This window comes from Citrus clementina, unplaced genomic scaffold, assembly GCF_000493195.1.
Source record: "Citrus clementina cultivar Clemenules unplaced genomic scaffold, Citrus_clementina_v1.0 scaffold_4, whole genome shotgun sequence".
Classification (NCBI taxonomy): Eukaryota; Viridiplantae; Streptophyta; class Magnoliopsida; order Sapindales; family Rutaceae; genus Citrus; species Citrus x clementina.
The window spans coordinates 23,758,317-23,783,686 of NW_006262274.1; the positions used below are offsets into that span (position 1 = coordinate 23,758,317).

Genomic DNA, 25,370 nt, shown 5'->3' on the forward strand with positions numbered 1-25,370 from the left:
TTAAAAAATAAAAGTTTTTTTTCCCCAATGGTAATGAACTAGCGATCTCATTTCACCGCAGTTGCGAATTAAAACACCAAGGCATCTAGATGCCTTCACCTTATATCTCTAATAATTTATCTTTGACATATCCAAAGGCAGCAAGCAATAATAATGGTAAATAAGTGAGAATTTTTAAAGAAGGGGGGAAAAAAAAAAGAAAAAACTTGAAAATAATTAATGCATCTTCTTGAAGTGTTCGCTGTAACCCATAGACAACTGAGTTTTATTCCTCAAACGTTATTTAAATAAAGAAACGGTGATGTAAATCTGGAACCAGAAGCAAGGAAAGACCAGGCGGATGGATAATGGAATTGAGAATCCTTGGGACAGTGTATTGGCAGACACGATCACGTACGTAGGTATAAAATTTCATCTCCAACTGGGTTCGTGCAGTACGAGTCCGAGTCACTTCGGTCAAGTTAAGGTTGTTCTTTCTCCAACTCCGTTTATTCCATTGTTGAATCTGTTCTTCATCTCTTTTGCCCTCCACTTTCTTTTTTCTTTTTCTTTTCATCTCTTGGTTCCTTTGATTGATCCCTACGAGATATTGGTAGGTTAGTTTTTTGGTTTCAACTTGAACAATAGAAAGAAATGGACATTCATATAATCATATCGTGGAGTGCATATGTATGTTGACTTTTTATTTGGCTGGGTTTTTGGAGTGCAAGTGTGTACTCATTCTTTCTTTATGAATACTTGCCGATGTTATTGCTCAACGTTTAGGTTCGCTTAAAATGTGGTGCGTCGATGTATTTTAGTGGGGTTAAGCTACGGTGCAACGGTGGTACCGTGACACCGCTGCATCCGGCCGTTGGATCCACCGTTGCACCATAGTTTTTTCTATTTTAGTGACATTAATTATCTTTGTGTTTGTGACACCATTGCGTTGTTGGTAACAGTGTGTTGTTGCCGACACTGCACTCGATTCTTCTTTTAATTGAAATGTAGTTTTAATTGTGTTTTATAGTTAGTCGTTGTCCTAATTTAAGCTTTAATCTTAAACATTATCTTAATTTACGATACTTAAGAAGCAGGAAATGACCTTGTGTTTACACCTATGCGATGATATATTATTGGCTATTCTTGACTCTTTTAATACGAAATATTATGCTGTTTTAATTGGAAAGAAACGATGCTAATAATAATAATAATAATAATATAAATAATGTAGCCACCACAGCTGATCGGATCTGTGAGCTCGAGAGAAGATTGATTGAGGGAAAACAGAAAGATGATTGGATCACAACAGCATGCAATGGGATTTAGGCATGAATTAGCCAATGACGTAATAACATTATTTGGCCACGGATCCAATAGCCAAACAGATGAAACTTGCAAGGAGAATGGTGGTTTGGGTGTCAACTTCAGATTCCAAATCCACAGAAGCAACTAGGCAAATTGAAATACGACACTTCAATTTTAGATCGGTGAGAGAAGGAAATGACATATAGGCACAGCCTGGTCCCTGATAGCTGTTTGTTCCTACTTTCCTTTACGAAATCGTCTTTCATTTCTGCTCCCAACAATTTTAGACACGCAGTAATAATAATAATAATAATAATAATACCCCATATGAAAATGAAACACAACAACCCCACCACTTGTAATTTTTGTCATCAATAAGTTTTAAATTATTCACCGTTGCTCTGCGAACTCCCATCAGATTGTAGTTGCCCTTTATTGCTCTGTGCGTATTAAACGGGAAATTCGACTTGTTTTACCCTTAACTGGACAGAGTTTGATGCTTTTAAAACTCTTTTTTATTATTGGGTTAGGTTCAGTTGGTACTTCTGTTTCTATTGCTTGGAGTGGAGAGGCAAATTTCTTTCTAATAATTTGACACATAATTCATGGCACAATTACAAATTCATGCAATAAGATCAATACATAATAATTTGATACGATAACTATTGGCTAAAAATAGAGTAAATTTACTTAATTGGGAAGAAAAAAAAAAAGATTCATAAAACTGGGGTTCCCTATTACTTTATTTATATATTTATTTATCTTTTCATTCCATCATTGTGTGAGAGAAGATAAACAGACTTCCTTTTGAAGGTAGAAATCTTCGTGAATAATCTATTAATTTGGGATGAACTTATGTTTTTAACTTATTGTGGTGGGGTATAATGACTTTTTTTTTTCTTTAATAGATCTACAAGTTTCATGCATCAAATAAGTGGGGATAACAAGCTATATATGTATAAAAAGAATTATATAAAAGAGCTCAAATAATACAAGTTCAATAGATTTGAACACATCATTTTTTGTTTCAATGAAAGTACTCTTTGGTATCTTAAGTGTATTTTTTTCTTCTTAATTGTCAATACATTCAACGATAATAGATGTTGAATGTATCGTGAAAGTATACCATTGTAATGTTGTTATGTTTTTTTAATGGGACTTATGTTTAGGTTAAAAAAAAAATGCTGTATCACATTTCACTATTTCATTATTCATGTAATACACTAGGATTTTTCCAAATATCAAATCCGGTAGTGTTTAAATTGAGATGCCAATAAAAAGGAGAGAAAACTTAATTAAAAAGAAATCCCCCACCCATCTAAGTTTACTTACCGCCAAACATACATAAAGACTTTGGAAAATTCATATGACTTAGCCCAAAAAATGGATGCATTTGCACGGTGTGATTATGAAGAAATAGACCATTTTCTCCACAATAATTAGGCAAAGCCAGTAATTGTGAAAAGCTGACATTCCATGACATCTTACACTGCTGATGTCAAGAGGATCATGACTGACTTTAAGCCTTAATTTTCTCAATTGATTGGACATTCGATCAAATCAGTATTTTAATAGGCAGATTGATAAAAGGCAGTGAACATGTTGAGATAAGCTTACAACATTCAGAAGCAGCCCATGTTTTCCATGTGATTTTTAGTAACCATGAGACAAGTTGGTAGCACGGTACGGTCTTTAAGGAAATAATGAATGGCTGACTGGTAGCATTACAGGGAAGAATGCCTTTCTCATTTGATGTAATAATTTATTTAGTTTTTATTTTTTAAATAATATTCTAAAATAGCCTTTCGTTAATTAACTGTTAGTATGGGTATTTTTTTTAATCTTTTAGTTTGTTTCTAACCTTAATGTGAATAGTGATACTTGATTGAAATATTATTATTATTATTTGTTCAAAATTTTTTTTGACTTCATTGAAAAAACACACATACCCATATATATTGCACACACTCACGCACAAATGTTACATATTCTTTAGTGTTATTTTTGTTTCGTTAAGTTATTCTTAAACTAATTTTAAATTTGTGTATAAAGTTAGATTTTATTTAATTGCCTTTTAGATTTTTTCTTTAAAATGATTTGAATTTATTCAATCTTATTTTGCGTTTAATGAATTACATATTAAATTAACTATAAAATCACAAAAGGATATGTTGAATTATTGTTTGAATAATATAAAAGAAATGAACTATTTTATCAAACCCGAGGGTAAAAAGGACTTTTTCCGACATTGTAATGTATTATATATTATCCTAATAGTAGCATTTAAAAAGTTGAATCAATAAGACTATTTTTAAATTTATAAATATAACTTTTAGGCTTGAAGTATTGTGCATCATACCAAGCCCTAATATAATAAAAGAGAGTCTTCTGATGTCCCCACATTTATTGAATACGGAAGCAACCTCAAGCTCTAACAGAACCAGGGTATGTTTGGGAATAAAATGCTGTAACTTTTAACATGCAGCTGATGTTGAGTAAAAATTATAGCTGTGGAGTAGAAGTTGGAAATTTTTTTTTGCTAAATTGCTAAAGCCCAACTACAAATATTACCAAACACTTCCAACGCTTAACTACCTCACCACACTCTCAAACAGACTACAAGTTAGATCAAATATTTGACAAAATTTAAAATAACAGCTTCTAACACTCCTTTAAAATTCTTATACAACCTCATTTTTCTATATTTTTTATTTCTTGGGCAAAATTACAAAAAAGAGCAAAAAATTACAATAGAAATTTAGTATATCTTACTATCATTTAGAATAATTAAATAATAGTAAACATACTGTTTCATTGTAAAATTTTTATTATTAAGTAATTTATTTCTCAATTACTCAAAATTTTAATTTTAATTTTATAAAAAATAACTATACATACATTAAGTTTTAGTTTAATTAAATTTATATTTGTACTTTGACGTAATTTTACAAACTGAGATTTTAAAAGAATATTAAGAGGTGAAAGGAACACATGCTTATGCTACGCTTTTCACACGTGTGTGCGAGCACCGCAAAATATTCTAATCTCGTGTGAACAGCCCACGTGAAGCCCAAGCACGAGTCGCACCCAATGAGAGAGCTGATTACAAACCCATCTAAAGCCCAAGCTTATTCTCGATAAATGAAACTCTCCAGGAGCAGAAACTACCTATCTATCTATCTATCTATATATATGCGATCTATCTATCTATCTATAGATATGCGACACAAAGCAAGCAAAACCTCCTATTATAGCAAGAAAATTCGCAAACAAAAACATAAAACTTAGAGAAGATAAGTCCACTTGCAAAGTTCAGCCAGAATTCCTACTGTAACCATAAAAAAACTATCTGTTCACACAGGTAATTTATTCTTCATCCTCTTCATCTCCATCTCCACCTGCGGCCTTCTTGGCAGCAGCCTTGATGTTCCTTCTCTTCACTCTTCCAGGGCGGCCACCTCCGAATGGACTTGTCAGTGAGAATTCAATGTGCTTCTGGGAATCAACCCTCACTACAAATGAGGGAATGTTGACAAGCTGCCTTCCAACCCTGATAATCAGAAATATAGATATTCATTAATATACAAAATAACCACACTTAAAGACCTCAAAACAATCTTACTAAAACATTAAGGTTAGAACATCAAAGCAACCCAGCTCAAATAAGCTTTGAGAAAAAAGAACATATCATTACTGTATACATTCACAGAGAAACAGTCGGCTAATTGACCAACAGAAAAAAAAAAAAGTTTTAACTTCCTTGTCACAAATTGAAAAAATAAGATCTTGACAAAGACAAAATCAAATAAGACGACTCAAAGGGACAGGGCCTAGCAACATTAAAGCAATCAAATAGATAAAAAAACGCAACAAATTTTATGAAAAAAACCAAAAGCAGTCCTGATGTCAGCAGTGACAGAATTTGAATACACCAATTAACAAAGCCAAAAGCATTTTGGGTAGTGCATGCACGGCATATTAATGCCCCAAGAATACAAAGGTAAACAATCAAACTTGCTAAACATTATAATATCCAAAAGATCATCCACAATACTGGTAAACCATACATGCTAGAATCATTACATATATTATGACACTACAATTATCAATTAGTGGGCAAGTTTCAAATATTATAATTATAACCTGAACGTGTATAAAAACACAATTCACAAACTCGAGATAATTTAACAAATTTTAAAGCCAAAAACCAAATGTCAGCTTAACAACCCAAAGGCAACTAGAAAATAATCAAATAATTAAAGATCAGTAAGTAATGGTTAAAACCAACAAACTCAGTAATAGGCATCCAGATGGAACAAGCAATTTAAATTCATGTTGGTCAAATGTTAGCATAATAGAAAAGAAACAAATGAGAAAAAGCATTTGAAGATTTTACAGACACTGAAAAAAGCAGATACGGACTAAAAGGAGACACAGTGCATAAATTATACCTAATGTGCCTCTGCCTGATGAGCACTCGAGCATGGTGAATTGACTTAGCCATGCCACTCTTGAACACAAGGGTCTGGAGACGACGCTCAAGAAAGTTCTCCACAGTGAGGGCCAACACATAATCAAGCTTGTTCTGGCTCTCTTCCAAGAAGCCGTACCTGTGCATCCTCCTGAGAAGAGCCTCACCCTCGAAAATACGGCGTGGGTTCTTCTCATCGAGAGTGAGAAGATCCCTCGCAGCATTTCGGATGCGGCTCAGTGCATATTGAACCCTCCAGAGTTCCCTCTTGCAGCGAAGCCCATACTCTCCCACAAGTCTCAACTCAGCATCCAATCGCTCCTTCTCATAGGGACGTCTTGGCTTCTTGAAGGTTTTCCCATCTGTTCACACATCGATTCATAATCAATCATAAGCTCAAATATCACAAGAACCGGTAACCATCAACAATTAATACGTCATAGAAGAGTACTATAATGAGCTTTAAACAATTCCCGACTTCATCTGCACACAAATATAATACCGGCTACCAAACATTCTACTGGCTAAACCTAAAAAAACAGATGCTCAATTACCGATATTTGGATCAGATAGTACATACAAAAAGCTCTCAAGTTTCCTTCACGTTCTTTGGATCCAAACAATAATATTACACAACACTGACAAACGAGATCGAGACGGTATCAAAGTGAAACAAGTATCATATACAAAGTATTTTATTATTATTTAACAAAGAGAACAATTATGAACAAAAGCACATACAGTTGCGGTAGAATGAAACGTGCACCATCTTTGCGCGCCGCTGGTGCTACCCTCACTCTCTCTCTGCGATCTTCGAAAAAGCCTAAGCAAATGGCGTAAAGAGGCCGTGTCTTCTTATAACGACTGCTATTATATACATATATATGATTTTGCAAAACCCTAACCCTAGTTGCTTGAGCTATTAATGTCAATGGGCTTTCGTGAAAAATCGCTGGCCCATTTCATAACATTTTAATGCGCCCGTTTGTAATATTTATTTATTTATTTATTTATTTTAGTGATATTATTAATAGATCATCACGAGCATGGCTATTACTTGTATGTTATATATGTTTAATTTCCTCCATAATCTCAAAATTAAATTTAGCGTTTGGAAGGTGATATTCAATAAGATAAGATTTTTTTTTTCTTTTCCTTTTTTTCTTTTAACTTTTTGTGCTGGGCTTTTATTCATTTCCTTTTTACTCTTATTTTTATATGCTAGAGATTCATTACTATAATATGTTACATGACTTGCACAAGAAATAACAACCAACAGTTCACACATTAAGCATGTAATGGAATATAACCAACAATTCATATTATTGTCGTTGTCGTTGCATTAAGCGCACTTAAATTGATTTTGGTTCAACAATTCATGTGTTTTGAGGATCAATAATTGTTATTTTTCAAAATAACAACTGGGTTTCTGATTTGCTAATACTTTCCAAGAAAGGACACAATTTGTCCATTTATATCAAATAGGTCTATATCCCTAATGAAATGAGTGGAATACCCTTTCATTCTTCAAAGTTATAGCTACATTCTAAGGGTACCTTTGATCAGCTTATGAGAATAGATCTACAAGTTTCATGCATCAAATAAGTGGGGATAACAAGCTATATATGTACAAAAAGAATTATATGAAAGAGCTCAAATAATACAGGTTCAATAGATGTGAACACATAATTTTTTTTTTAATACATGAAAGTATTCTTTACTATCTTAAGTGTATTTTTTTCTTCTTGATTGTCAATATGTTTAACGATAATAGATATTTATGTTTGTTTTCCTACGTTGAATGTATCATGACAATATACCATTGTAATGTTATGTTTTTTCAATGGGACTTATGTTTAGGTTAAAAAAAAATGTTGTATCACATTTCACTATTTCATTATTCATGTAATACATTAGGACTTTTCCAAATATCAAATCTGGTAGTGTTTAAATTGAGATGCCAATAAAAAGGGAACCAACAAGCAAAGGCGATTATAAAGCCCGTATGTATATCTAACTTTAGCTCACCATAGATCTCATAAGGCCTACAAGATACCTTCACACCAAATTGAAGGAGAGAAAACTTAATTAAAAAGAAATCCCCCACCCATCTAAGTTTACTTACCGCCAAACATACATAAAGACTTTGGAAAATTCATATGACTTAGCCCAAAAAATGGATGCATTGCACGGTGTGATTATGAAGAAATAGATCATTTTCGCCACAATAATTAGGCAAAGCCAGTAATTGTGAAGCTGACATTCCATGACATCTTACACTACTGATGTCAAGAGGATCATGACTGACTTTAAGCCTTAATTTTCTCGATTGATTGGACATTCGATCAGATCAGTATTTTTATAGGCAGATTGATAAAAGGCAGTGAACATGTTGAGATAAGCTTACAACATTCAGAAGCAGCCCCGTGTTTTCAATGTAATTTTTAGGTACGGTCTTTAAGGAAATAATGAATGGCCGACTGGGGGCTGCTATGGTGCATTGCAAGGAAGAATGCCTTTTTCACCATTAAGGTTTGATGTAATAATTTATCTGATTTTTATTTTTTAAATAATATTTTAAAAATGCCTTTCGTTAATTAACTGTTAGTATGGATACTTTTTTAAAAAATTTTTTAGTTTATTTCTAACCTTAATGTGAATAGTGATACTTGATTGAAATATTATTGTTATTATTTGTTCAAAAATTTATTTGACTTCATTGAAAAAACACACATACCCATATATATTGCACACACTCACACACAAATGTTGCATATTCTTTAGTGTTATTTTTGTTTCATTAAATTATTCTTAAACTAATTTTAGATCTATGTATAAAGTTAGATTTTATTTAATTACCTTTTATATTTTTATTTTAAAATAATTTGAATTTATTCAATCTTATTTTACGTTTAATGAATTATAAATTAAATTAACTATAAATTCACAAAAGGATATGTTGAATTATTGTTTGAATAATAGAAAAGAAATGAACTATTTTATCATACCCGAGGGTAAAACGGACTTTCTCCTACATTATAATTTTATAATGTATTATATATTATCCTAAGAGTAGCATTTAAAAAGTTGAATCAATAAAACTATTTTTAAAGTTATAAAAATAACTTTTAGGCTTTAAGTTTTGTGCATCATACCAAGCCCTAATATAATAAAAGCGAGTCTTCTGCCGCCCCCACATTTGTTGAATACGGAAGCAACCTCAAGTTCTAACAGAACAAGGTTATGTTTGGGAGTAAGATGCTGTAACTTTTAACCTGCAGTTGATGTGGAGTAACAATTATAACTGTGGAATAAGTTGGGAAAAAAAAATTGCTAAGCTGCTAAAGCCCAACTACAAGTATTACCAAACACTTTTAAAGTCTATCAACCTCACCACACTCCAAAACAGACTACAAGTTGGATCAAATATTTGACAAAATTTAAAATAATGAGCGGGGAGCTTCTAACACTCCTTTAAAATTCTTATAAAGAGCAAAAAATTTTCTTAGGTAAAATTACAAAAAAGAGCAAAAAATTACAATAGAAATTTAGTTAATCTTACTATCATTTAGAATAAATTAAACAATAGTAAACATACTGTTTCATGATAAAAAATTTTATTATTAAGTAATTTATTTCTTAATTATTCAAAATTTTTATATAAAGTAATTATATCATATATTAAGTTATATTAAGTTCTAGTTCAATTAAATTTATATTTATGCTTTGACATAATTTTACAAACTGAGATTTTAAAAGAATACTAATAATGTGTTTATTTGAGGGTTTAGGGAATGAGAATATAACTCATGTTTACTTGATAAAATGTAATTTGTGAATGTGAATAAAATATATGGGTCCCATATAATTTGAGATTATTGGGAATGAAAATGAGGGAATGAGAATGAAATATATGTTTACTTTTGTATCCCTCTAATTTTTTCATATTTTCCAAATTACCCTTATTCAAATCACAATTAATTTTATTATTTTAAATGTCATTAATAATAATAATATTAATTATTATTAATTATTGTTATTATTATTTTAATAATATTATCATTATTAACAATAAAAATAATGATAAAAATAATTAATTTATCATTATTAACAATATTATTATTATTTTAAAAAATAATAATAACAATAATTAATAATAACTAAAACAATAAAGTTAATAAAATTTAATAATAATAATGTAATTTTCATTATTTAGATACATGTATAAATATTATTATAAAATATAATTAATTAAAAAAATAAAATTAATAATAATAATAAATAATGTTAATAATGATAATATTAATAAAATTAATAATAACAATAATTAATAATAACAAAAATAATAAAGTTAATAAAATTTAATAATAATAATAAGAAATGTTAATAATGATAATATTAATAAAATTAATAATAACAATAATTAATAATAACTAAAATAATAAAGTTAATAAAATTTAATAACAATAATAATAATAAAAATAATAAAAATAATAATGATAATATTAACATTAAATTTTATTAACTTTATTATTTTAGTTATTATTAATTATTGTTAATAATAATAATAACAATAATAATATTATTAATAATGATAAATTAATTATTAATACTATAAATATTTTAATAAATTAATTTTCATTATCACCTCGTTCCCATTTATTTTGCTAAATAAACACATCATTCCAAAACATTCTCATTCTCATTTATTTTTGTCAAATAAACATTAAAATTTCATCTCTAATCCAGCTCATTCTCATTCTAATTTTCATTCTCATTTATTTTTATCAAATAAACATTAAAATTTCTTTCTCATTCCAACCTATTCTCATTCTAATTTCCATTGATTATGCTACTAATTTCCATTGATTATGCTACGCTTTTCACACGTGTGCGCGAGGACCGTCAACGATTCTAATCTTGTGTGAAAAAGCCCAAGCACAAGCCCAATGAGAGAGCTAATGACAAACCCATCTAAAGCCCAAGCCCAAGCTTATTCTTGATAGATGAAACTCTCCAGGAGCACAAATTTTTTGACACACATCACATCTATAACAAAAGCACGCTTCAATCGCATCGGTATGCCATTGCAGTAGCGACAATTTTCCATTAAATCTAATATATATATATGCGCACAAAAAAGCTAACTACACGGAGATTTAATTTAGGCATAAAAAAGCTTAAGGATCAAAGAGTACATCCCAAAAAACAAAAACAATTCTCTCAATGAGTAGTCTGTAAAGCACAAAGCAAGCAAAACCTCCTATTATAGCAAGAAAATTAGCAAAAACATAAAACTTAAGAGAAGATAAGTCGATTTGCAAAGTTCAGCCAGAGTTCCTACTGTAACCATAAAAAAACTATCTGCTCACACAAGGTAATTTATTCTTCATCCTCTTCATCTCCATCTCCACCTGCGGCCTTCTTGGCAGCAGCCTTAATGTTCCTTCTCTTCACTCTTCCGGGGCGCCCGCCTCCAAATGGACTTGTGAGTGAGAATTCAATGTGCTTCTGGGAATCAACCCTCACTACAAATGAGGGAATGTTGACAAGCTGCCTTCCAACCCTGATAATCAGAAATATAGATATTCCTTAATATACAAAATAACCACGCTTAAAGACCTCAAAACAATCTTACTAAAACATTAAGGTTAGAACATCAAAGCAACCCAGCTCGAATAAACCTTCTAAAACAAGAACAACGTATCATTACTTCATACATTCAAAGAGAAACAGTCGACTCAAAGGGACAGGGCATAGCAACGTTAAAGTAATCAAATAGATAAAAAAGCACAACACATTTTATGAAAAAAAACCAAAAGCAGTCCTGATGTTAGCTGTGACAGAATTTGAATACACCGATTAACAGAGCCAAAAGCATTTGCTGGGTAGTGCATGCAGGGCATATTAATGCCCCAAGAATACAAAGGTAAACTCAAGTACAATCAAACTTGCTAAACATTATAATATCCAAAAGATCGTCCACAATACTGGTAAACCATACATGCTAGAATCATTACATATATTATGACACTACAATTATCAATTAGTGGGCAAGTTTCAAATATTATAATTATAACCTGAACGTGTATAAAAACACAATTCACAAACTCAAGATAATTTTACAAAATTTAAAGCCAAAAGCAAATGTCAGCTAAACAACCCAAAGGCAAGTAGAAAATAATCAAATAATTAAAGATCAGTAAGTAATGGTTAAAACCAACAAACTCAGTAATAGACATCGAGATGGAACAAGCAATTTAAATTCATGTTGGTCAAATGTTAGAATAATAGAAAAGAAACAAATGTGAAAAAGCATTTGAAGATTTTACAGACACTGAAAAAAGCAGATATGAACTAAAAGGAAACACAGTGCATAAATTATACCTAATGTGCCTCTGCCTGATGAGCACTCGAGCATGGTGAATTGACTTAGCCATGCCACTCTTGAACACAAGGGTCTGAAGACGACGCTCAAGAAAGTTCTCCACAGTGAGGGCCAACACATAATCAAGCTTGTTCTGGCTCTCTTCCAAGAAGCCATACCTGTGCATCCTCCTGAAGAAGGGCCTCTACTATCAAAACTAACTTCTAGTTTTCTTCTCACCGAGATTGACAAGATCCCTCGCAGCATTTCGGATGCGGCTCAGTGCGTATTGAACCCTCCAGAGTTCCCTCTTGCAGCGAAGCCCATACTCTCCCACAAGTCTCAACTCAGCATCCAATCGCTCCTTCTCATAGGGACGTCTTGGCTTCTTGAAGGTTTTCCCATCTGTTCACACATCGATTCATACTCAATCATAAGCTCAAATATCACAAGAACCGGTAACCATCAACAATTAATACGTCATAGAAGAGTACTATAATGAGCTTTAAACAATTCCCGACTCCATCTGCACACAAATATAATACCGGCTACCAAACATTCTACTGGCTAAACCTAAAAAAAACAGATGCTCAGTTACCGATATTTGGATCAGATAACACATATAAAAAGGTCGCAAGTTTCCTACACTTTCTTTGGATTCAAACAATAATATTATACAACACCAACAAACGAGATCGAGACGGCATCAAAGTGAAAAAAGTATCATATACAAAGTATTTCATTATTATTTAAAAAAGAGAACAATAATGATCAAACAAAGATGAAGCATTTGTAGAAACAGAAGCACATACAGTTGCGGTAGAATGAAACGTGCACCATCTTTGCGCGCCGCTGGTGCTACCCTCACTCTCTCCCCCTGTGCGATCTTTGTAAAAGCCTAAGCAAACGGCGTGAAGAGGCCGCGTCTTCTTATAACGACTGCTTATATATATGTGTATGATTTTGCAAAACCCTAACCCTAGTTGCATGAGCTCTTAATGTCAATGGGCTTTCGTTAAAAAGCGCTGGCCCATTCCATAACATTTTAATGAGCCCGTTTGGGATATTTATTTATTTATTAAATATCCATCACGGAGAAAACACGCACGCTACTCGCAAACAATTTTGAGCTTGATTTATGATATGAATAAACTAATCCATAATTACTATTTTGTGATGTGATATAGAGAAAATTATAATTATCATCAAGACTATTCATTGAATTAAAATTATATATATATATATGATATTGAATGGATGGGGAGTGTGCAAGTGTTGTTACAACAATACGTATGTATGATTTGAGAGAGAATAATAATAATAAGTGAACGAAATTGCTAAAATGTTAAAATTTATCTCCGAAAATATCCAGTTCTTCAACGTTGATGATAAATACAATTTATGAGGAGGAGAGATCATGGAATAACGAATAAATCATGAACATTTTTAAATAAATAGATAAGCAAAAACAAAAAGGAATGTAATGATATTTCACCTCCATGTATCATCGTTTGTTGGATGCAAAGAAATGTGTTGATTATTACCTCAAATTCTCACTTCACTCCTCCGACTTTCCGTAGTTTTTATTTTGATATTCTTTGTTCTAATAATGCTTTAAATTTAATCTATCCAACTATTAATCAAATAACCAAATCTCACGCACATCCCTCCCGAAATCTCACACACATCTCTAACTCCCTCTTAACAAAAATCTAATATTTACTACCATTGCATTCTAAAGTAAAGATTGACGTGGTTTTTAATTTAACCCCGCAACTAACTCTTATCAATTAGTTCTCACGACACTATATTAATATCCAAAATTAATAATTAAAAAAAAGTTAGAAAACCTTGAAAAATCTAAGCTGATTTTTTCTTTTCTTTCTTTTTTTTGGACTTTGATTTATTCAAAGTATGTCATCAAATCAAAACGGATTATTTTTTTTTCAGAAAATTCTGACGGAAGGGGATAAAGACGAATGCCAAATCCAATCGGGCTCACAACCCAATCCAAATCCAATCGGGCTCGTGATCAAAAGCCGAAAGGCCTCAAGCTTCTTGGTTGGCACTGGTTGTCACCTCTTGAGAACAATGAGAAGTGTTTCAGCAAATTTCGTTTGTCAAGTCAGTCTCACTCGGTCGGTCTTCACTCTTCATCTCCAAAAACCCTAAAATAGAAATTTGAAAATACCCCAAAAAAGAAAAATGCAAGCCCTTCAACGGATAGTATCAAAAAAATCCATGACAAAAACAATCCGTTGTTATCCAATGACACCATCGATTCTGATAAGAGCCCTTTCGACGAAACCTCCCAAAGACGGGGACGAAGAATGGAACGACGCGTGGGAAACGGCCTGGCTGCCGGAAGACCTAACGCCAAAGAACCGAGCTTCGTGGGAAGAAGACGTGAATTTCGGGTCCGAAGAGATCGTTTTGTCGTCGGATGTCGATGCCGAGACGAAGGCGTTCGTGGAGGACATGAACGACAACTGGGACGAGAGGAGGAACAACAACAACAACAAAGGCAAAGACAAGCACCACGTCAACAGTAGTGTTGGTCTTGGTGCTGAGGGAAGTGGTGATAAGCTTTACAGCTTGGAGAGTATTAAAAAAGACTATAGATTGAAGAAACAGAGGATTCATGCTGCCTTGTGGTTGAAGGAGATTGAGAAACAAGAGGAAGCCAAGTTGGATACTCATGGCCCCCATCATCATCATCATGATATTGATCGATTGCTCGATACCTGCTCTGAGTAATGCTCTTTCTTCTTTATTCATGTCTATTATATATACGTATATTTAATTGTTGTTCTGTTGTTCAGGTAACAAATTATTCAAAGAAATCTAATGAGTAATTTCATAAGTTGTAGTTTAAGGTGTGCTGACCTAGTGGTTCCGAATTGATTGCTTTGGAGTGTTTTGATTTGATTTGGCAAAATCCAACGTGAAAAATATCAATTTGATCAACTTTTGGAATCTGCATGCGCGCACGTTCCTGATCCTCATCTTTCATTTAAGTTGGGATGGTACTATGAGCAATTGACTTTAGATGTATTTCCAGTTGATCTTATTCTCTATTCTAAAAGTAATACTCCCTCCATTTTAATTGTTTGGATTTTGTATGAAGCCACCTGTAAAGGCAGCAGCTGTTAGATAGCTAACTTCTTGTTGATTTAAAAAATGCAGGATTTTTGACTCCACCAATGATGATTTGGACAATGCAAAGATCCCAAGCTCTTCTGAGTTCAAAAATAAGCCTGACGGTTGGGAAACAACAGCAAAGGAACAAGACGGAAACGTATGGGAGATGTCACAAAGAGAAGAAGATATTCTCCTGCAAGAATTTGACCGTCGGATTGCATACTGCAAATTCCAGGTGTGTCAATCTTTATCCTAGACCCTACTCATACAGTGCTATTGGTGCTTGCAGTGTGGGTTGAAATTCTCAGTACTTTACTCTTGTAACCAGATTCTTCATTATTTGTCTTGCTATTGATTCTTATTTTTTGGTTCTATAAATTTGTTGTGCAGATAGCTAGTTTCATTAAGACTCACATATTTAGTCGTCGGAGACCGATCGATGGGTGGAAATACATGATAGAGGAGATTGGACCAAATGCCAGGAAAGGGAAGGGTAGTGTTTCAAGGTTACCGGGTCTATCTGATCCCTCGACTCAACCGTTTAAGGAAGACAGGACTCCGATTAGCGGCAGTCTCACTCCCTCGAGAGGGAGGTAATTTGTTTCCTGTCTATCCTGAACCCAATTTTGTCCGGGTTGGAGATACTGCAGTAACAGCATTGATAGCCTATCCACTCTGGCAGAATTGGTACATTGGAGTGTTTTAATGTATAATCCCATACAGACAATAGAAAAGATTTTATTTTCTGACAAAGCCTTAAAAGTCTGTTTGAAATCTGTCCTAAGTATGGGCTCTATTCCACGAATTAGAGCAGCAGATTTTATCAGCGTTTTAGGATATTTTGTGTTTTCACAAATGGGAAGAACTTGAGCCACGGAAGAATTCGATCGAAGGGAAATTACGGAGGGCACATCGAAGAACAGAAAATCATCTGAAATTGGGGTTTGAAAAATAAAAAAACGAAAACTTAATATTAACTAGATTTGCAAAAAGATAAATAAATAAATCTGCCAACAGTTTTCTCAGGATATTAACAATCCTCAAGTCAAAATGCACTATTTCGACCATGCCCTTTCCTACACTCTCTTCTTTATCTCTCAACCTATCTGCCAACTTGTGACCTACAACGAACGGTAAAAAGCTCCACTGAACGGCTCAGAAAAAAAATTTACAGCTTCGAATAGAGAGGAAGAAGGTCAGCATTGATGGTGTCAGTCAAGTCTGCCTTCTTACAGGAAAAATAAGGAAGCACCGGCCACTAATGTGAACTTCGGATGTTGTACCGCTCACATATTTTGGCTCCATTTTCACTCCACCACTTCTCTGCTTCTTGTTCTGTGAAATGCTTCCGACTGCGAAACAACATTTAAATGTCCATTAACATTGATGAGTAAGGCTAGTTCAGAGCAATAAGAACGTCAAATATAACTGAAAGCAATATTAAGGCGAGTATTAAACACATCAAGTCCTAAAATCTAAAAGATCATATGGCCTTTGATTTTCAATTAAGTACAATGTTTACTTTTCTTGATTTCATAAATCAAGGATGGCCATTAGGGTACCTGAAGCGAACGCGCTTGACTTCATTACCACCACCTGGCAAGGTAGATAAAGTGATGTACACCCCAGATTCAGCTTGCACCATCCGCTCTTTCCTTTCTGTTTGTACCTTGGTTCCATGAGATAAGTTCTGCTGAGCTGAATTGCTATTGGACTCACTTGCAGGAGCTGTTGTGTTTGTTTTCTGGCTCTCAGTTGAATATGTTGTTCGAACACCAGACGGGTGTCTGGCAGTAGAACCTGAAGTGAAGCTGGGACTCGCTCCTTCCAGTGATTTTTCAGCCATCTTTTTCAACTGTAATACATGAGATAAGTTCTGCTGAGCTGAATTGCTATTGGACTCACTTGCAGGAGCTGTTGTGTTTGTTTTCTGGCTCTCAGTTGAATATGTTGTTCGAACACCAGACGGGTGTCTGGCAGTAGAACCTGAAGTGAAGCTGGGACTCGCTCCTTCCGGTGATTTTTCAGCCATCTTTTTCAACTGTAATACATGAGATAAGTTCTGCTGAGCTGAATTGCTATTGGACTCACTTGCAGGAGCTGTTGTGTTTGTTTTCTGGCTCTCAGTTGAATATGTTGTTCGAACACCAGACGGGTGTCTGGCAGTAGAACCTGAAGTGAAGCTGGGACTCGCTCCTTCCGGTGATTTTTCAGCCATCTTTTTCAACTGTAATACATGAGATAAGTTCTGCTGAGCTGAATTGCTATTGGTCTCACTGGCAGGAGCTGTTGTGTTTGTTTTCTGGCTCTCAGTTGAATATGTTGTTCGAACACCAGACGGGTGTCTGGCAGTAGAACCTGAAGTGAAGCTGGGACTCGCTCCTTCCGGTGATTTTTCAGCCATCTTTTTCAACTGTAATACAAATCAACCATTCAAAATCAGAGAAAATAACCAATTGAAAGCAATATGAAGAATTGGATGTTGTAGTTTTGACACTCTTAGTTGTTTCATTTACTAGTCAGAGAACACAATCACATTCACTGCATAATTTCACTGGTATGGAAATGAACTACACATATTTGTACGCTAAGATTTGCAGAACATCCTTCTCTTGCAAATCCATTACATGTGTTGCCGAAGTAGAAATCCTCAGGGCTCAGGCACGCTCAACAGAACACTTCATGTAGCGACTATCAAAGTCCACTCCCACTTTTTGCTCACTAAAACCATATACTCGTGCATACTTGCTCATGAGGGTGTGTTTCATGCATTTGCATTGTTTTAAAAATGGAATTAGGTAGTAATTTCATTGTAAAGATCATTGCAATTGCATAGCCAATATGGACTGCACAAAATGGAAGCACACTAATAAACATACACAGGCTGTTTAACAGACAATAATTGCCAGTTTTAAAGCGGCCTCTCCCAGCTGTTCCCATAATAAAGCTTGTCTGTTCCTATCTTGATTGTTCCAAAGTCCAACCTTACTATTTAAACCCTGATTAAATCATTGCCAAAGACAACTTATTGAATAGAACTTCCTGTGCAGAACCTAACCGTTTCAAGTTCTTAAAAGAATAATGAATCCTACCTGAACAGTTAGGGACTTTATAACTTCATTCGCAGTTTTGCATTTTTCAGCTTCATCTTCTGCTATAGCAGTGACTGTCTTCAATTGCTTTGATGTTCTTTCAAGTTCAGCTTCAAGGTGCTCTGATTTGGAAGTAAGCTCTTCCACCTACACAGGATTTTTGATATCCATCAAACATAAGTAACCACTTAAATCAGTCACACTTTGCTAATGCAATTGGAACCTCTTACCCACTATCTGCAGACAAACTATAGCTCATGGAATATAGATAAACAATACAGAAAAATTACAAATATGAACTGCAAGCTCTTTTTGGGGATTTTTAATACTTAAAAGCTGTGAATTAGAGTTATTTCTTACAACAAATTGTCATAAATATTGCATGGGGGACATTCATGTAGTACTTGCATCTTTGAGAAGCAACTTCTATAACTTTCCAGTGGGCTCCACTAAGAACTTCCAAATTCTAATATGACAAATTCCCACATTAACAGAAAATTTAGTTTCCAACTACTTCTAATTAAAAAAATCAACATAAATATAAGAAAACTTGGAGTTGTTAAATGGAAGGTCAAAAAACATTTCATATATCTTGGTTGTCTTTCAAATGAGTCATGATCAGCATCCAAAATTAAATATAATGAAGAAAAAACCAAAGAACAAACTGGAAGTTTGGTGTCAAGCTAAACTGTGTGGTGTCAGTTTATGTTTGAATGAACAAAGATACAGGTAAACTGCTAGCTTGGTTACTCGAGGAATTCCATTGGTCGCTTAAAACAATGTTATGGCCCACAAGAGATCTATGGTTAGTTCTTTGAAAGGAAGATTTTCTAAAACTATAAAATAAATTCGAAGGAAAAGTGGATAAGCAGCAATAAGATCTTCATATTTCTTTGTAACAGAAACTGTCAGAAGATTACTTCATTTTCTGTTTTAGTTCACAAAGTTTTCATGAGGTAGAGATACCATTCCCAAAAATCTTCAAGACCTCTAAGACGGAGAATTTTTCTGTACTACAGTTAGAGTTTCGAGAAGAGAAAACATGTCATAAAGCATAAGGTGGAAGCAAACATTGAGCCTGAGAAATACTTGCTCAGAGATTTTTTTTCATGATAATAGAAAGAAAGCATATGAAAGGATAAGCTTAAGGCATAAATTTACAACAGGTACTTCTTTCTTATCAAAAGCAAAAAAGAAATAATAATAACAATGAACCTGCAGAACCATTTGAACAACTTACTCATCCAGGCATGAGATAGAAAAAGTAAGATTTAGATGGAAGCATGGACATGATTGCATAAGGAGAATAGAATATAGGCATTTAAGCATCTATGATAGTCCTACCTGTGCTCTTAACTTTATGATTTCTTGGTTTAGGCTATCATTCATTTGCTTTGAATCATCAATTGTTACCGCAGAAGACCGAGCTGAACTTGACTTGCCTGAAACAGGGGATGTTGCAAGGGAGCTCATTCTGGAACTAGAAGCAGAAGCAGAAAACTTTTTCTTAGATGATTTGGCTAGAAAAATTGATGATTTTGGTGAATATATTCTTCCCATCTGAAGATTTTTGTTAACTGGATAAACATGGTTATCTTGTAATTCTAGTTTCAAATTTTGCTTGGATAGCCTGCTTTCAGTTTGTTTGTTTGAATCAAAAGATGACAATATTGAAAGTTGATCCTGCAATCGGGGACCCTGAGCCTCCCTATCAGCCAACTCAGCAGTTTTGTGATTCACATTTCCAGTTCTGTTTCTAGGACTTTGCACAACAGAAGTATATCCGCTGGTCCTTTTAAGTTTAGTGTCAGTCTCTTTAAGTTTAGTAAAACAATCATCACACACCCGATATGCCTTGTTTATGCTTGGAGCCAGAGCAGCTTTCAGAGATTTCCTACTGCTGCAGGCTTTGCAAAAGACTAACCCGCAGTTGTAACAATTGTGACGTTTCCTTCTGAAACCAAATGGGTTATGACAACGGGAGCACACAGAGTGGTCAACACTAGATACCCACTTATGAAGACATATAATAGCTGTAAAGTTCAAGCCACACACTACACGCTTGACTTGCTTATCTTTCAGGAAATCAACTAGTGTAGGTGAATTTCTATTATCTTTGTCCCCATGGCCCAGTTGCCCATTTGCACCCTTTCCCCAAGTGTAGACCTTACTTGTGGAAGTCAGAGCAGCAACATGATAAGCACCACAGGCAACCTCTTCTACAAAACTTTCGGCTATTTCACCGTCAACACGAGTAGGAACCAACCCATCAGCAACGGGAACCCCTAGCTGTCCATAAGCTGTACTCCCCATTGTATATACATGTCCTGAGGTTGTCAGAGCAACAGAAAGATCATGTCCACAGGCTACTTGACAGATGTTTTCATCAATCAACGGAGCCACACATTCAGGAAATAGTCTAGGTTCTTTATCACCATGTCCAAGTCGGCCTTTATCTCCATCCCCCCAGGTGAACAGCTTTCCACAAGAAGTGCTCCCAGAAGGTGAAGAACTAGATGAATCAGTCGCCACTACAACCGCAGCAGTGTGCCAAACACCACAAGAAACTCTTGTTGTTCGTAGCCCTCTTAGTGTTTCCACTTCTCGAGGAATACTTGTGCTAATATGATCTCCATGGCCCAGGGCTCCAAAGGATCCATCTCCAAATGTAAACAAATGGCCAGCAGATGTCACCACTGCTGTGTGCCAAAGACCACAAGAGATATAAGATAAATGTATGCCATCCAGATTTCCACTCACTTTTCTCGGAATCCAGCAACTGACTTTGCTTCCATGTCCAAGTAGACCAGAATTATAAGTGCCATCCCCCCATGTATAAAGATCCCCAGAGCGTGTAACAGCACAGGTGTGATACTCTCCGCATGCTACTAATTCAACATTCACTCCACTGAGAATTTCAATGAGCTGTGGGTGAGAAACATCTGCTTCTCTGCCATGCCCAAGCCTCCCTCCTGATTCTTCCCCCCAACTAAAGATCTCCCCTTGTTTCGTAACTAACACGGCATGCCTGGCACCACAAGCAATATTATGAACATCCAAAGCCATCGTTGATTCCACTGCCTTAGGCAGAAGTGCATCTGTTTGGCGGCTAAAAGAGTACCCAACCCTATGCTCCCCACCACCCAAAAATCCATTAGCAATACCTTCTCCCCAAATGAAAACGTCACCTAAGGAATCAAAGTCCTCATGAGCAGAACCATGGCTTGACGAGCTTACAACACTAGATAAACTGATTCGAAATGTCTCAGCTGCAGAACTCCGGTCATTTGAGTTATCTGGAAATGCATTTGTCAATGGACTTGGAGAAAAGGAAACTGAATCTGCTCGACTGTTAGTATTGGCTGCTTCAGTATAAGATATTATGTCAGCAAATGCCTTCCCCAGTCCATTGTTTGAAACATTATCCAAAGGCACTTGCGTCCCTTGAATATCTCCAAAATCCTGAGGTAATACCAAAAGGTTAATCAATAGAAGGGAAAGAAAAAAAAAATGTCATTAGAAAACGAGAAGCCGATAGAAATCATTGCACACACAAATGGGGTAACGGTGGGAGAAGTTTTCCGAATACGAGCACGTGGACTGTCTGATGATGTGCTGCAATTTATCGTGCCAAGTTTCCACTTACTGTGGGTACCTCGTGTGATCAATGCCTTAAGACCAACCAACCAAACTTCAGCTTCATCCTTGTCTTTGCATATCTGTCCATGAGACAATAATTGTGTCAAAAGATAACACAAGTTATCAGATCTCTCTATCCACATACTAATAAATCAATCTCTGAATTTAAAACGATAACAGATAAAAGAAAGAACTTTCTGTAATTCACACTGATAGGTATGCAGTATTCTTATGCCAAAAGAAACCATCACATAGCCACACTCACCAAATCCAAGGACCTATCATTGTATATCAGAGAAAATGATTGATACTCCTTTTCTGGTCGAGGATAACGTTGAAATGTTGCCTGAAAGAAAAGTCATCATTATGTTTGTCAATGTTTTTAGAACTAAAAACTAAGTAGACATTAAGACTTATAGCAAATCTCCTAAAAGTAGTCCCATATGCACCTCCCCCTCAGAACATTCTTTCAAATGGAATGTCAAGGCTTCAAAAGTTTTCACAACATTTATTTTACATCTTGGTAGTGGTTTGAGGGGTTGAATCTTCTATATATTTTAACAAAGAAACTATCAACAAACTTACAGTGCGCTGTCCTGGAATAATCCTCGACACTTGATTCAGCTTAAGCTGTCTTTCTTCTTTGCCAGAGTACCATATCAACATAGACTCATCCTAGCGCAGAATAGCACTCTGATTAGCTAGACGAGTATTAAGAATTCAATTTCTACTATTATTCTCCACCATATTCAAATGCTAAAGGTTGCTTACCAAAGTTTGAAGCCCAAGCAACATAAATATTTTTCCACACAAAATGCAAATGCAAGTTATTTTGCCTTACAACTTTGTAAACTCCATATTCTTGTAAGAATGACAAAAGTAATGCATTGGACATCTTTATGTTTGAATTTGGAGGAAAATTCTTGGCCAAAAGAAAGCAAAGTATGAAAAATATGACGATTGAGTACCTATTTCCTTCTATTAAAAGCAAATAGAGATCTATCACTGCCTCTAGTATTGCTACTCCTTTATATCCCCTGCCTGAGTCATCTCTCTCCTCAAAGTTTTTTTTCTGAAAATAGTGATAATTTCTCTCTTCACCCGCCCAATTACACGCACAGGAAAATGGAAGAAAATAAACAGAGAGAAAAGGAAAAGGATTTTTCCATTTAAAGAAAAATGTTCCGGGTGGCCTAGGTCAGAACAATAGTGGGCAACTAAAAGAATAAAGGATGCAGTTATATTAGTTATTCATATAAAACAAAGGAGCAGTTCACTGGACCATTCATATAATCTCACAAAAGGGTGATTTTCCTGCACTATTTAAGGACTTCTGGAAGATCATTTTTTTCCTATCAGTGCCATAGTTTTTAACCCTAGTCAGTGGAAGGATTATCCAAACGGAGAAAACATACCAAGTAAACTTACATTTGAAAGATGGAATGGACAGAATTTTGGTTTTCCTCTGCGCCCATACTTCAGCAAATATGCACCTTTCTTAAGCAATGTAATGGCCTGTAAATAAAAAATCACTATGCAAAACAAAGGTGTTTCTTATAAAAGAATTTTATTAAAATGGTGAACAAATAGAGGAATGGTAAAATAAAGCTCATGAGTGAAGCTAAGACCCTCCTTGGATATGAATTTGCTGATCAACTGCTTAATTTGCCCCAGTTTAAAATTGCAAATACTTTAATACCACCAATAAATGATAACTAGGAAGTAACATATACAGACTCACAAATACACTTGGATAACCATTCTTTCCATAGAAGTAAGAATATGCACTTAGAGAAGAATACCGATGAACACGTTAAAAAACACCAGAGAATATAAGGATTAATAGTTAGTGCCCAGTGCAATCAAAACATGAAAATCAAATCATCATTCAGTAAACTACAAGGTATTTGTTTTGACATACGACTTCCAAAATAAGCATACAAGCATCCAACTGCTCCACAAATTGGCTACTCTATACCTTTAGTGATTTCTCATGAAGCAGGAATGCTAATGTAATTAGAACCTAGCATTGAGAAGCAAATTTCAGAACACCCACATTTCATAAATAGAAACAGCACATTGCCTTTTGTTTATAAACCGATGGAGCAAAATTACGAAGATTACTTAAAGCAAAGTTAAAACCTGCTCGATTTCCTTCTCGGCTAGACCACCTCTCTGGGTTTCAGCCATTCAAGGTGACGCCCATATGTAGAACCAATACCCATTTGAACAACCTCTGATTCTAATGTATAGCATATCATAAGCAGCCAATGTTTAATTCTTCATGACCCACAAAGTTACAGAAAAAAGGAACTCAGCCCAGCAAGCTTCTAAGCTAGACAGCTTAGAAATGCAAATGAATGAATGATAATTCCGTCATCTATCCCATAATAACTAAGGAGCCTCAAAATTCTAACTTTCAGCCAAAACCCTATCAATACAAGAATGCCGAACTAACAGAACCTCAAAAGGCTCGAGTCATCAATTTCCAGCTTGCGAACAGCTAAATCACTTCTTAATAAATGGAAGAACCCTAGAAATTTGTGAACACTTTTGAATTTGACAAAGAACACTTCAAATCTCGTACATTTAACATGATTCCAAGCGCGTTGACTATAACAACAATGGCGATTGAATTAACCTAAATTGCGAGCAGAATACACAAACCCGAGAATATTAATTGTCTTTTGTATACCAAATGACGCCGCTGAACTCGTAAAAAAAAAGGCGGGAGAATCTTGAATCTCGATTCAGAGAGGCGGAGGTGAATGCGCGCTTTGAAAATTGTGAACGAAAGAAGAAACGTAGCTGCAGGGCTTGTTAACGTGCGCCTCCCCCCTTGAATATATTTTCTGTTGTTACTATTATTTTCCTCTCTACGAGGGAGCTGTGTTTCAGCAAATTTCGTTATGTTTGAGTTGGTGAATGCCATGTCAGCAACCGAAATCTCCCGGATGGCGATTGTTGGAGAAAAGAATAAAAATAAGAAATTATAAAATTAAATTTGTTTGGAGACACGGGGTATCGATCCGGGTTCCTCTCGCATGCTTAGCGAGCCGCGAGCGCTCTACCACCAAAAGCACTTATAAGAAAAGCGTCGGTTAGAAGTTTTTTTGTATAATGGACTCAAATGCTTTTTCCTAATTCCTCCCAAGTATTCACACTTCTTTTGCCTCCAAAGAAATGTGTCCTCCGTTGGAAGTTCTGAATTCTGAAGCTCGCATATTGAGTGTGCTGATTATTTTTAGAAAACCAATATTGTCTATCTCAGGCGCAATTGCTTGAGGATTCTGAGTAAAAGCAATGCACAAGCTGTGCGTGAGAATGGGAAAGAATTAATCCTGGGACATGACAATTTATACGCTTGGGTTTA

The 25,370-nt window shown here is 34.8% G+C and overlaps 4 protein-coding genes across 5 annotated transcripts; 1 reads left to right on the forward strand and 3 right to left on the reverse strand.

Moving 5' to 3' along the window:
- Nucleotides 1-4,516: 4,516 nt before the first annotated feature.
- Nucleotides 4,517-6,616, reverse strand: LOC18044960 (40S ribosomal protein S9-2). Its single transcript, XM_006438600.2, has 3 exons — nt 6,500-6,616; nt 5,739-6,120; nt 4,517-4,837 (listed from the first exon to the last, which is right to left on the reverse strand). The coding sequence occupies exons 1-3, from the start codon at nt 6,525-6,527 to the stop codon at nt 4,654-4,656; spliced, it is 594 nt and encodes a 197-aa protein (XP_006438663.1). The 5' UTR covers nt 6,528-6,616; the 3' UTR covers nt 4,517-4,653.
- A 4,286-nt stretch (nt 6,617-10,902) lies between these two features.
- On the reverse strand, nt 10,903-13,056 carry LOC18044961 (40S ribosomal protein S9-2). Its single transcript, XM_024185622.1, is given in 3 exon segments — nt 10,903-11,324; nt 12,146-12,530; nt 12,938-13,056. Coding segments are annotated over 3 exon segments (597 nt in total). The 5' UTR covers nt 12,966-13,056; the 3' UTR covers nt 10,903-11,140.
- Nucleotides 13,057-14,142: 1,086 nt separating this feature from the next.
- Nucleotides 14,143-16,115, forward strand: LOC18044962. Its single transcript, XM_006438602.2, has 3 exons — nt 14,143-14,878; nt 15,312-15,501; nt 15,657-16,115. The coding sequence occupies exons 1-3, from the start codon at nt 14,331-14,333 to the stop codon at nt 15,861-15,863; spliced, it is 945 nt and encodes a 314-aa protein (XP_006438665.1). The 5' UTR covers nt 14,143-14,330; the 3' UTR covers nt 15,864-16,115.
- An 87-nt stretch (nt 16,116-16,202) lies between these two features.
- LOC18043926 (PH, RCC1 and FYVE domains-containing protein 1) lies at nt 16,203-24,979 on the reverse strand. Of its 2 annotated transcripts, XM_024185277.1 has the most exons (9): nt 24,140-24,979; nt 23,426-23,512; nt 22,583-22,672; nt 22,263-22,343; nt 21,913-22,077; nt 19,703-21,820; nt 18,359-18,505; nt 16,829-17,679; nt 16,203-16,618 (listed from the first exon to the last, which is right to left on the reverse strand). In XM_024185277.1, the coding sequence occupies exons 1-9, from the start codon at nt 24,185-24,187 to the stop codon at nt 16,525-16,527; spliced, it is 3,681 nt and encodes a 1,226-aa protein (XP_024041045.1). In that variant the 5' UTR covers nt 24,188-24,979; the 3' UTR covers nt 16,203-16,524. The 2 variants fall into 2 exon arrangements, with proteins under 2 accessions (XP_024041045.1, XP_024041046.1); XM_024185278.1 differs by lacking the exon at nt 22,583-22,672 and having other exon boundaries at nt 24,140-24,978.
- Nucleotides 24,980-25,370: the final 391 nt, after the last annotated feature.